This window comes from Pezoporus wallicus, unplaced genomic scaffold, assembly GCF_028554395.1.
Source record: "Pezoporus wallicus isolate ANWC-B61680 ecotype Strahan unplaced genomic scaffold, APGP_CSIRO_Pwel_v1 contig_8006, whole genome shotgun sequence".
NCBI lineage: Eukaryota > Metazoa > Chordata > Aves > Psittaciformes > Psittacidae > Pezoporus > Pezoporus wallicus.
The window spans coordinates 374,875-387,361 of NW_026635487.1; the positions used below are offsets into that span (position 1 = coordinate 374,875).

At 52.3% G+C, this 12,487-nt stretch overlaps 1 protein-coding gene across 10 annotated transcripts in view; it reads left to right on the forward strand.

The window, feature by feature from the left end:
- The window catches only part of CASZ1 (castor zinc finger 1), a 280,840-nt gene that overhangs the window by 227,152 nt on the left and 41,201 nt on the right, over positions 1 to 12,487 (forward strand). For all 10 annotated transcript variants that reach the window (XM_057431546.1, XM_057431529.1, XM_057431566.1 and 7 more), the window contains one exon: positions 5,969 to 6,532. In XM_057431546.1, the coding sequence (XP_057287529.1) occupies positions 5,969 to 6,532 (564 nt within the window). The remainder of the gene's footprint in view (positions 1 to 5,968; positions 6,533 to 12,487) is intronic.

The window sequence follows — 12,487 nt, forward strand, 5'->3', positions numbered from 1 at the left end:
GCTCTTCAGGAGGACACGGCTGGAGGAAACAGGCACCTGGGGGCTGGGAGCACGCTCTGGGGAGGGCAAAGCCACTCTGGCCGTGACACCAGGAGGGGTTCCCTCTGCGTGAGGCACAAGAAATGCTGGGGGTGTCTGCAGGAGGGGATGGGGACCCTCTGTGCTCTGTACTAGGGGACACTGCAGGGGGATGCGGGGAGAGGCTTGTGTTAGCGAGGCCAGGCAGCAAGGATGGGCTGTTTGCTGCAGCACCCGGGCAGGCGCTGCCCCGCGCTGTGCAGGGACCTCACTCTGGCTCAGAGCCCTCTTCGCTTGTAGTTTCTGTTCCCTTGAGGAGGAAAATTCCTCTCGGTTTCTCCTGTCCCTTTCCCTCCTTCCGTAATTACACTTCCGTGCTGAAAATACACACCATTCAGAGATGATGTGGCTATTTTCTGTTGAGGGGAAGGGGGGGCTCCCCGTGCTCATGAGCTCTTCTACTGGAGAAGCCCCAGCAGCAGCCCGGTGCTTCCCCTCCTCTCAGGATATCTTCTGTCATTCACTGCCCAGGGTCTGTACGCTGCCCCTCACTGTCACCAGAAAATCACAGCTTAACTCTGCGGCTGGGAAGGCTGAGCAAAGGGAAGCAGCACAGGCTGAAGGGAACTGGTTCTGGTCTCTGCTCCTTTGGGTCAGGAAATAGGGAGCAAGGCGGCCTCTTGTGTGGCTGGAGGTGTCAGTGTGGCAGGCAGGGGAAGGTCAAGCAGTGTTGAATGCAGGCAGGCTGCACTGACATGAGCACGAGAGCAGAGTGCCCGGCTTTTCCCCCGCGGTTTATGCATGGGGCGTGTGGGGAGATCCCTGAGGGCTTTGGGAAAGCAGGGAGTGTGTAAGGACACCCTGGCTGCTCGCTTCATTTCTCCTCCCACGTCTTTGATTCTCCTTCTCCTCCTTGCCCGTTGCTGAGCTGGAGCCTGTCGGGTCCGACTCTCGCACCGAGGGCTTCCCCGGCTTCACGCAGACGCGCGCAGGCGGGATCCATGCTTGCAGGGCAGAGGAGGCTGTTAAAGAGCCTTTGTGAACTCCCCAAGGTCAGCCAGAAGAGACGGCATCCGCTAATCCAAGGTCATTTCCTGGGCTAAAAGCAATAAAATGTTTTATTGATAAAATGAAGAGGGGAAAATACACACTAAATCCACTCTCACGCATTGTGGGCCATACCCGGGCTCTTGCTGCCGCTGCCTTTACCCTGGCCCTGCCTGGGATAATGCACAAGGCTTTGTGCTGGAATGGAAATGTTTTCTGGAAGGGGCTGAGTGTTTGGCTGCATTCCCTGTCTCCTCCTGGCATGTGGCTGGGCACAACCAGGGCCTTGCTCCGGGAAAGCCCAATGCCCCGTCAGCCCTCTGCTGTGAAGGTTTGGCTCTGTCCTAAGCTCCAAACCTTTGGCTCAAGTGTAAAGAGGCTTTAGGAGCATCCTCACCCAGCGAGCAGTGCTGCCCTCCCTGTTTAGGGCTCCCGGGCAGGCTGGAGTCTCTCCAGTCAAGCTTGTACCAGAGTGGTTAAAAGAAAAGGACTGTGCAGCATGTCAGCCCTGCTTCCTCCCCCTCCCCGCCCCAAATAATACTGTTAATAATTAATCGAATGAGAGCTTGCAGCTCCTGGAAAGCTGGCACTGGGACCTCCCTCTTGAACGGAGCTGCTCAGCTGGGCTTAAAACTCTTCAATAGGAATATGAAAGCTCCATCTGTTCGACGTACCCAGCCCTCTGAAGTGACAGCACGCTGGCCCTCCCCAGCCAGCACCCCTCTCCCTGCAGCACCGGCCCTCCTGCCCCTCTTCTCCTTTCCCTCCTCTTCTGCCCCTCCTCTTCTGCCCCTCCTCAACCCCATCCCCATCCATCAGGGGCTCACCTGTACCCCCAGCTCTTCCCACACCACTGAGCTCCTGCACACAATCAGGACCCCTTGTCCTCCACCATGCAGGCTGGTTCATCCAGCTCCCACATGCCCCTCTTTTACAGCCAGGACCCTTTCCCACCTCTACCAGGCTATGTTTCTTCACTGACCCAAAGCCAAAGCCAGACTTTGGTTCTCTTTTCCTTTTCCTGCAAAGCCAGACCTTGTCTTCACAGCAGCGTTTGCCCCTTGCCCGGGGTGTCCTATTTCTGTCCATGCTGCAAAGCCCTTCATTCCCACACATGCTGTCCCCCCTCAGCCCCTCTTCTCCCTTGGGGGAAGGCAGAGCTAAGCCGTGCCCACCTTAGAAACTCCCCACTGTGGAGTTCATGGCAGAGGAGGTGCTGCTTCAGGGACTGCATGGAAGGAGAGAGCCTGGGACTGCACACTGGGCACTGCAGCACATGGAGTGCAGGGGAAAAAGGGGCACTGGGGCAGAGCTGGGCTTGTGAGCACTTCAAGGGGGGCAAGGCAGCAAAATGGTGAGGTTGGTTTTGTCCTGCTCCTTGCCAGGCCTGGTTATGACAAGCTGTAGCTGTTCTTCAAAGGGAGGTTTGCTCTCGAGATGCCATGGGGCTGGGTGCGGAGCGGAGGGAGCCGGTGTCCCCTCACAGGGTGTGGGGAGGGGGCGAACGGAGTAAACTCCCGGTGGCATTGTTTTCAGAGGAAGCGCTCAGTGTAAATAGAGCATGTGGGAGAGTTTGTCCTGGGCAGAGATGAAAAGTCCGTGTGACAGGCTCAGGTTATGAACGGCTTCCTCAGATTGATGCGAAATCAAAACATTTCTATTTAGACGAAGAAAATGAAGGGGGATGTTTACTTAGCCTGGAATCTTTAAACAGTGCAATGGAGACGCAGGGTGATTTGGGGTGGGGAGCTCAGCCCGGGGGGAGGGAGCCTATGCCTGGCTTTGGGGGTACAGCAGTCCCAACCTGGGGTAGATACAGGGGTCCTTCACTGAGCAGCTCAGTTCCTCTCCCTCTGCCCGAGTGAACCAAACTCAGGTGCTCTGGTCCCCTCTTCAGCATCCCTTCGTAAGGTGAAAGCGTTTGAAAGCATCTCTTTCCCTTCTGCTTTTGAAACTGATAGGCTAAAGGAGGGAAACAGAAACGTTGATAAAAGTAGTTATAAGTAATGTCCCTCCTATTCCATAGACAAGGAAATAAGGCAATGGAAAGATAAAATGATGTGCCCAGGCTGTGGAGAGTTGGTTGGCAGAAGCTGGGAGTTCTGCTTTCTCGCAGCCACACGTGCATAGATGGGATGGAGATACGAGAGAGCCCTGGTGCTGCAGAGCAAATCCCACCTCTGGAGGGTCTCTGGGAGGTTAGTTTTGTAGATCAGGGAACACGTATGTTTTCAGAACTTGCTTCACGTTTAACTTAAACTTCAGGAAAAGATTCCCAAAGCGTTAAAGGGCAGAACTGCGGTGCTCAAAAAAAAGTCCCAAACACAGGAGAAGGGACAGGAAAGATGTAGAGGGGAAAGGCAGGAGCTGGGGGGACAGAAGCTGGGGGGGCAGAGGAGCAAATCCAGGGTGTGTGAGGTGGCAGGAGGCAGGAACAGGGACGGAAGACAAGTTGCAGGCTCCCTGGAGTTGCTGCGTACGCGGCAAGTGCAGCCTCGGGAACGTCTGTTCCTCTCTTCCTTTGAATAAATATTTATATATTCATTTGCCGGCTGGTGCACACACTTGGCTGCTCACCTCCAGACCAGAATAATGGGACCTGCCCTCGCTGCAGAAAGGGGGAGCGCAGTGGGGATTTGGGCTGCCGCGTGTCTGCCTCCCAGTTATCTCCAGCTGCGAGCGGTGCTGAGCTCACCCGTTCAGCAGGGCTGGGGATGGTGGGAACGGGGAATCACCAGGCAGCGCTCAGAGCGGTTCAGTGCTGACCCCATTCCCCAGCCATGGGCACACACCCTGGGCACCGTGCGGAGGCACCGTCCTACCCACCCGCAGCCACCGAGGCTCCGCTGGCCCTTCGCCCGAGCATACAGGCGGGAGCTGTAGGTGTCCTGGCTGGGCTCCAGCTGGAGCTCACAGCAGCCTCCCGAGATTCCCTCTGTGGTACCAGTTGCACATAGGATCGGCCTTCACTTTCTGCCCTAAATAGAGTGGGAATGTGATGGGAAGGGAAGGTGCCAGCACACAGAGACTTTTGCAGCTTGATGGGCGTCTGCCGGTGCCCATCTGTATGCGTGAGGACTGCGTGCGTGTGCGGGGGGAATGTGTGAAAGGGGAATGCGTGGGGAAACGTACGGGAATGTATTTTTGGGGAGATGGGACTTTTTAACCCATACGTGTCTGACTGCACTTGTGGAGCGTGCCAGCACATACACACAGCTCTTGAACAGCTCTAGTCTCTAGGTGGGGAGGTATGTGTTTGGGGGCAACAGTGTGCTTTCCCTTTGTGAAAGCATGATTGCACGTAGGTGTTAGTGCCGGGGGTAGGGGGGTGCATTTGGAAAGCAGGGGAGTTTGTTTTGCCTCTCTGTGTGTGTGTGGCTGATAACTTTGTTGGGGGGGGATTTTTCTTGCAAACCTTGACAGGGAAGCGTGTCTGAAGCTGTCAGGAGTTTATGCTAAGCAGCCACTCTCTGGCTCTTGGACAGCAGGTCTAAAGTTTCACTCTGTTTGTATTGGGCTGTCATGTTATGGGATTAGGGGCTGTCATGATGGCTTCTGGATGCATTGTAGGGGGTCTGATTAATCTCTCTGTTCTTCTCTGGAGCAGCACCTCTGTGCTGGTGACAGGGAGGTGCAGGCTGAGCTGCCATGAGGGACTCCTGTGCAGTGGAGGAACCCGTTCTCACCTCTCAAGGTCGGCAGACGGTTTCTGTTTGCTCTCTGGCCGCTCTGTCAGCACGACATAGGAGTCCAAGAACAGGTTTTGGAGGGACCTCCAGCAATGTCCCAACAGCAACTCCAATGCAGTGTTAGTGGCAAGCATAGCGACACTGTGTGCTGGGGAAGAGCCCAGCTGTGTGCACGTTTCTTGCCTTGGGACCTTTAACCCTTCTTAGTCTGGGTGCCTGTCAGAAGTGTCATAAATAAAGAGGGGAATGAGACAATGCAGCTGCTTTAGAATCAGGTTTTTGCTTTTATTTGCAACTGAATCTTGCTAATTGTTGGTACAATAATTATGCAAGTGACTCTGATAGGAACCATTTAGTTCAAGATTCTGCGTGACCTTGAAGTTAAGACCTTACCTTCTTCCTTTCTCCCCCACTTTCTCTTACCCCTCCTTTACTAGCTGTCACATATGAATAAACTACATTAAAATAACAAACCCACACTAATTAGCTGATTGTGCTGGGAAGTGTGAGAGCAGAATTTCCTGTGTGAGAGCAGGCAAAGGAGCCTGATCAAATCATACCAACCAGATTTTCTCCATACCACTGCACACCAGTCTGGTGCTCCAGTGCATGGACCTAGAGGGGTTCATGTCCTTGGTACTGGTTCTTTCTGGTGCATACTGGTTCTCTTTGAGATTATGTGCAAACTCCATTCAGGGAGTTCCTCACCATCCCTGGCTTAGGCTTGGGAAGCTGTTTTCCCTGCTGCATGTGGTTGGGTGCAGTTGTGGCTGGTGTGGTTTTGGCAGCCAGCACATCTGGGATGGAGCTGGGGACCTGAAAGCAGGTGGTGCTGCAGTCTGAAGGGAGAGCAAGCCAGGCTTTTACCAGAGCTCATATCCTGCCTAAGCCAGGAGCAAAGGCTGGTCCCTTCCTTGTTCACCTACCTGAGATGTTTGGTGCCTTTTGCGCCCTGTTCAGTCCCAGCATAAATACATGCCTCTTTCTTGAGGCATCCTTTAATAGTAGAAGGTTCAGAACATGCCCCTCACCGGGCTCTCCTGGCTGGGCTTCCACTCAGATCTTAGGAAACGGAGGGCAGTGCCACCTCTCAGAGGGTGACACTGGCCATGCCTAACGCCCTGTTGGGTTGGGACCAGCCATTTGCTGTTTGGGTTCAAGTTGTCTGATCCCACTAATGCCCTTCCCTGCTTCTTTCCCCTCTCTCTTTCCAGCTGAAAGAACTATATGCACTGACGCAGCCTCAGGAAAACCCACAATGGCTGCCAAGCGCAAAGGCGGCCTGAAGCTAAATGCCATCTGTGCCAAGCTGAGCCGCCAGGTCGTCTTCGACCACGGGGGAGCCGAACAGGCACGGGCAGACAAGGGCCCGCAGCGGGAGAGCAGCAACAAGGACCTGCCTCAGCCTGGGACCAAGGAACTGGGGTCGGAGTTCTCAGATGGACTCAGCCGCGTGCAGAAGATCGAGGAGGACAAAAGGAGGGAGGTGATTGAGAAGTGGGTGAATGGGGAATACAACGAGGAGCCCTTGCTGGGGCGAGCGGAGGGCAAGGAATGTAAGGAGAGCACGGAGGTGCCCCCCGAAGGGGTTTACATGGTGCAGCCCAAGGGCTGCAGCGACGAGGAAGATAACGGGGACGAGGCAGATGCTTTGAGGAGCTCGCAGGATGGCAACTTCTTGGATGACAGGGATTCAGATGGGCCAGCCTTGAAGGACGATGCCTACCGGTCCTCCAGTGGCGAGACAGGCTCCAAGCTGGGGGGAGGAACTGCCTCAGGTGAGTCCTCTGCCCCTTCCTCCTCCAGCTCCAGGGTTGTTATCTGTGGGACAGACAAAGTCATTGCTGTGTCCGTGTAGATGCTGTCTGCATCGGGCAGCCAAGGAGGAGAGTGAAGCCTCGATCCCCTGGCAGAGCCCTGGCATTCTGCTCTCGGGACCATGCTGAGTTTGCCTCTGCTCCAGCCTCCCCTTCCCAAGAGGGGCATGGGTGAGGGTGGGTGACTCATTCCCTGGAGAAGGAAAAGTGGTCCTACATCCCTTGGTAGGGTAGATCAGCCCCTGCAGACACCTTCACACCATTTGGATGGAGATCGCTGTGCACCGTGCTGCTTTCCTGGTCGTCCATTGCACATGGCGGGGGGGGGAACAGGGGCCTCGTGGTGCTGCCCGGGACGGGGGGCTCTGAGCGACAGGGGGCGCTGCGGCGCGGGGCGGGGCCGCACCTGAGAAGGCGGGTGTGTGCTGGGGGGCGAAGGTTCTGGAAGGAGCGGCGGGAGGCGATCGGTGAGTGGCGGCTTTCCATGGGGAATGGGTGGGAGTGGGTTGGACTGGACTGGATTGGATTGGATTGGATTGGATTGGATCAGATCAGACCGGGCCCGACCCGCGGGGGAAGGCTGAGCTGTGCCATGCCATGCCATGCCATGGCCAGGGGAGCAGCACGTCCCGTAGGGACCCAGCTGAGCCCCTGCTGCTGCCCTCAGGTTGTGGGCGCTGTGGTGTCAGGGAGCTCGGAGCTCGCTGCCCTCAGGTACTGCCTGCCTTCAGCACCGATCCTGGTTGCCTACCAGAGCCCTTCTGGGTGTTAATAGGAAGCTGTAAGAGAGCAGTCCAGCACACAACCCAAAACCTGATCCCTTTTTGCTGCCGGCTGTTCCCTCATCCCGCACTGAGGGGCTGCTGCCCGCCATGGCGGTGCCTCCTTCCTGAGGCAGCTCGGGCTGGAGCTGGTGAAACTATGGGGTCCAGCCCTTTACATCCCCCCTGTTTCGGTGTGGGGTGCCATCCTGGTGCAGGTGCAGGGTGTGCTCCATGGGCTCTCTGTGAGTTGATTTTCAGATAGCTTCTACCTTATTTTTGTGATTCATTCCCTGTGAGGGTGCTGAGGCTCTGGCACAGGGTGCCCAGAGAAGCTGTGGCTGCCCCATCCCTGGCAGTGTTCAAGGCCAGGTTGGACACAGGGGCTTGGAGCAAGCTGCTCTAGTGGAAGGGGTCCCTGCCCATGGCAGGGATTGGAGCTGGGTGGGCTTTAAGGTCCCTTCAACCCAAACCATTTTATGATTTAAAAACTGAATTCAGCAAGAAATGTTGGGAAAAGCCCCAGATGAATTCCACTCATGCTTTCTGATACCCGGGTTCCCCCCAGATTGATTTTGGGGTGTGTGTGAGTAAGCTAAGCCTCAGTAAAGGCTTAGGGTAAATTGAATTCTTTCCATTAAGTCAGATCAGCTCCCTCCCCGATTTGTCACTCAGCTGGGTTGAATGTGTAATAGAAAGATCTCCCCCTAATCTGCTCCACCTGCATGCACCCCTCCCCTGATCTCAGCACTTTGTGAATCCATCAAACTTTCCCCCTTTTGTGTGCGCGCATGTTTTCCTCCTCCTGTTAATAATGCAGCCGAAGCTCATCTCCGTCTGTCCGTTCCCCTTCTGGAGAGGCACATTCTCTAGTCTTCACGAGTTCAGTGGCAGCGCACATAATTATGCATATAAGATATAAACAGAGCTGTTTAATTATCCTTCGCCACATCAGTGACAGAGTAATTAACAAACATTGCAAGATCAATGAGGAAAAGTGTGACCTTCAGTTTCCTTTGATAGGAAAGCCCTTGTCGTTCCCAGACACAAGGTGATTGTGCCTGGACTCTGTTTTTAGTTTGTTTTAATCCCCCCACCCCATTCACAGCTTTTATTTGCTACGAAAACTAAAAGGAGGGAAACTTAAATATAAAAAATATGTTACCAAACTGGGGGAAATCAAAGGAACTGAGGGTTTGCACTGGGGTAGGGGTTCTTGGTAAAATGTCTTTGTGGGGCTGTATTGTCAAAGGATTATGCAAAAATGTATAAGCGCTCATGGGGGGCTGCAGGCTCATTTATGTTTAAGGCAGGTAATAGCACATGTGGCGTCCAGTTTACATATACAGCCCCATGGGATTTGACTTGCAAACAGACGTGCTGCCAGGTCTCGAGCGTCTGTTTCAAGAACCCTGTTGTAAATGTCGTTCACAACATTTCCCTGGAAAGCACAAACTGAAACATCCCTTGCTTTGGGAAGGACAGAGTTCTTTGCCTCTTCTGTCTTTTCCTGTCAGTGTTCCAGAAAATGGATTTTAAGCTGTTCATCACTGGGTCCTCTCAGACCAGTTCATTCCAGTGAGAGCTGGAACTGCCTATACCAAAAAGGAGGTTTTTTTTTCCTGGGAACTGGGGCGTTGCAGGAGGCAGTCAGATCAGAGGAGAGGAGTACAACTCTTCCCTCCTGGTCAATCCAGCTTCAGGGGAATCAGTGCAGGAATGTGGTTTTGAGGGTTCTGAATGCCTGTGCTCCCTCTGAGGAGATAGAGGATACAGAGCTGGCAGTGCTCAGCAGCACTTAAAATTGAGCCCATATTTCTTTCATCAGCTGGAAACTTGGGTGAAAAGAGCCACACAGGAAACCAGTTCCTACATCTAACTGGCTTTCTTGGTCTGTAGGGAAAGTAATCCTGATTATATGGGGCTGAAGGGTTCCTGCTTCCTGGAGTCCCAGTGTGTACTCACACAGCCTGCTTTATGGGATTTCAGCTACTGTTCATGTCCTCCTGTAGTCTAGTGCCAAACCCCTGCCACCTTTGTCAGGGTGAGACAGTGAAGCTTGTTGCGCCTGAGATAAGAGTTTGCAGAGACTTGGTCTATGCTGTTCAATCCTCTTGCTTTTAAACAAGATGGAGGACATGCATATAGGTCCATCCCTGTCGCTTTTTCTGAGCCCTCTGGAAAGAAGGGACTGAGTCGGTGCTCAGTCTTGCCTTATGTGCCTCCCTCTCTAGTACAGCTAGGAAACATGTTCAGGAGTCACAAAGCTGTTGTCTGTCAGCAGATGGTTGTCAGAAGCTGATCTGGACATGCAGATACGTTTCTTCATTCATTCACGCACCCTCTCCTGCCCACTGACTGACCCATCTCTACACACATTTATATATAGCATTTAGGTTTCCCAGTACAGTCTCTGACAGAGATCCCTTTCCACAAGCTCACTGACACACACATACCCAGGGAGATTTTCCTATACAGTCCCGTGTTCTTTACTCTGTTACATAGTGGGCTAAAGTAGTCACCAGAAGCTTTCCCCTGTACAAGCTGTCAAAGTGCTTCTTTCTTTTATTATCCTGTTGGCTAAGTGTCTTAGAAAGGGAATATTGGCCCTGTTTTTGATGAGGTGGGGGTTTCTTCATAATTTCCTGGGGAGACTCCACTTGGGAGAACATGCATGATGACTGGCAGTTTCTATAGTCCCCAAGTCTACGTGTTTTCCCTCCCAAGCAGAATAAAGGACAGAGCTCTGGCTGGGATGTCCCATCCCCCAGTATCCAGACCTTGCACTCCATTTGGGCTGTTTTGCTTTTCCTTCCATATATAGTGTGCTGCTGCAGGCTATTTTTAGCCCCTTTTTTGCTAGCTTCGGATCCTTTGTGATACGATAGCTGCTCTGAGACACACAGATCTGTGCTCTTGGGCAATGCCCACAAATGGAGAGCAGTGGCAAGGGGAGAGGGAGCCCTTTTATTACAGAGAAAAGGAGAGAAAAATGCAGTGCAGGGAGGGGAGAGAAAACTCAGGGACAAGGCTTCCTGTGGCTCTGTGGCTTTGCACTTCTCACTGGGATTTGTTTCCCAGCCAATGTCCTGCTTAACTTCTGTCTGCACATGGATATGAGGAGGGTTTTCTATCAACTAGGTAATAATCATTACCCCTTTGCTGTTGTTTGAAAAGTATATGTAGAATGAGTTGACTGGGTCTCCTGCCATCTCTCTGGCGAGACAGCTCCCTCTCTTAAAGTGCCTCCACTAGAAGAGCCTCTAGGCTTCTGATTAGGTGCAAATAAGTGAAGGTTGTCTTGGCTTTAGCGGGTATGTTGGTGGGCTTGTGCTGAGATGAGTGAAGGTGCACTGGGCTGGTAGCGAGTAGTGGGAACTGTCTGAGATGTGGATTAGGAAGGACTGAGGAGCAGTTGATCAGCAAGGGTATTGTGATCACCTGCAGCCAAATTTGTGCAAAGGAAAAGCAGAATGCAAGGTGTTTTGGCAGGGGTGAGAGGATTAAATCCAGGATAATGAATCCTGAACTCAAGCTCAGGCTTTGCAAAGCTCAAAAAAAAGGTCTGAACACTCCCCCTTTTCCTTTAATCTTAGGTTTTGCATTCAATTGTTTGTACCAGTTGAGGTCAAGGTGCATGGGTACCAAAGCAGGTACCCACTGGCTGGGTTTCAGGGCAGCTGTTAAAGCTAGTAAAAATCACACTTAACAGTTTAATTTCTTATCAGATCTTCTCTGTGGTGTTTTTCCTGCCATTGCAGTTTGGCACAGGCCAGCTGGAGCTTTTTTGTGCAGTGCTTGGAAGTCAGAAGATTGTGAAGGAAGCTAGGGGATTGTTTCACAGGTCCAGAAAGAAAGGAAAAGCAGAACAAGGGAAAGCAGATTTAACAAAAACAAGGAAGTGTTAGACCCAATAGGGATTTCATGGGTTTAATCACTTTTGTTGGGCCATAGGGTTACACTGAAATGGAGGTAGAGAAGAGAGGAAAAAAAGGTAAAAGGAGAACTGCTTTAAAGCAAGATGAAATTATTTAATATGTCTGTGTGAAAGATAAAGTTGATGGCTTTGGTAAGGGGTTGGAAGGGCCACAGGAGGGGGTCAAGTGGGGAAGCACAGGTGAAATGATCCTACCTCTGAGGATGGAGTAATACAGCCTTTCGTAGTGTTTTCCTTCTGGCAGGTCTTGTTACTGGACACTGTGGGGCATGAATCTGCATTTAACATCCTTTAAGATTAATAGTGACCCTTGAGGTTGTGCTACAGAAAGCTGCAACCTGAGCCAGACACTGTAGGGGCATTGTCACCCGTTCTCCAACTAGGAGGGTGTTTATTCTGAAGTCAGGCATCCCAAAATCCCATCCAGGTCCCATCACTTAGCAAGTGTGTCTTTGTCCTGCTTCAGGCATATTCTTTGCATTGCCTTTCTAACTTGCCATGTACATAAGGAACTAATACTGCAGCACTTCTGCCACCGAAACACAGTTCTCCCAGGCATGAAATGGGAGTATGACCTTTATGGTCTTGCCCATTTTAGTGCCCACTACAGCCAGTCTTTTCCTCTGTATTGTCCTGTGAAAACTGAGTTGTGAAAGCTGAACTTTGCTCATTGACTGGGTCTTGTGTGTATGGAAATGATCTCGTGTATGTGCATGCCTCTGTGTATGGCATTATTGGCTGTCAGATCCTCCAAATCCTAGGGCTCCATTTTTATGCTTTGGATCTGCTCACCTATTCTGCAGCTATGCCTTGGTACCTTCCTTTTCCACTATGTATCAAGGCCGTGTTGGTTTGGTTTGAACAGGACTTAGTACCCAGGACCTCCATTCTGCTGCTAGTGTATCTCCTTGTGTTGGCTCCCTGTAAAGGGGTGTGCATGCCCATGAGAGCTAGAGTGAGTGATTGGAAAAGATGACGAGGGAGGTTTGAAGGACTCCTGCACACAGTAAATCTTTATGCTGCAGGAGAAAGTGAGAGGGAGAGGAGGAGGAGCGCTATGTCAGACTGAAGCCTAAATGAGTCCAAGCTGGCACTTCAGGGTAATCTTTATTTCCTCCTTTACACTGATACTGGGTGACCTCCAGATGTGTGTTCTTCCCCTCCTGGTGGCCTGTGAAACTGCCTGAGGGAGTAGGGAAGAGAGGAAGGGAGGGAGAA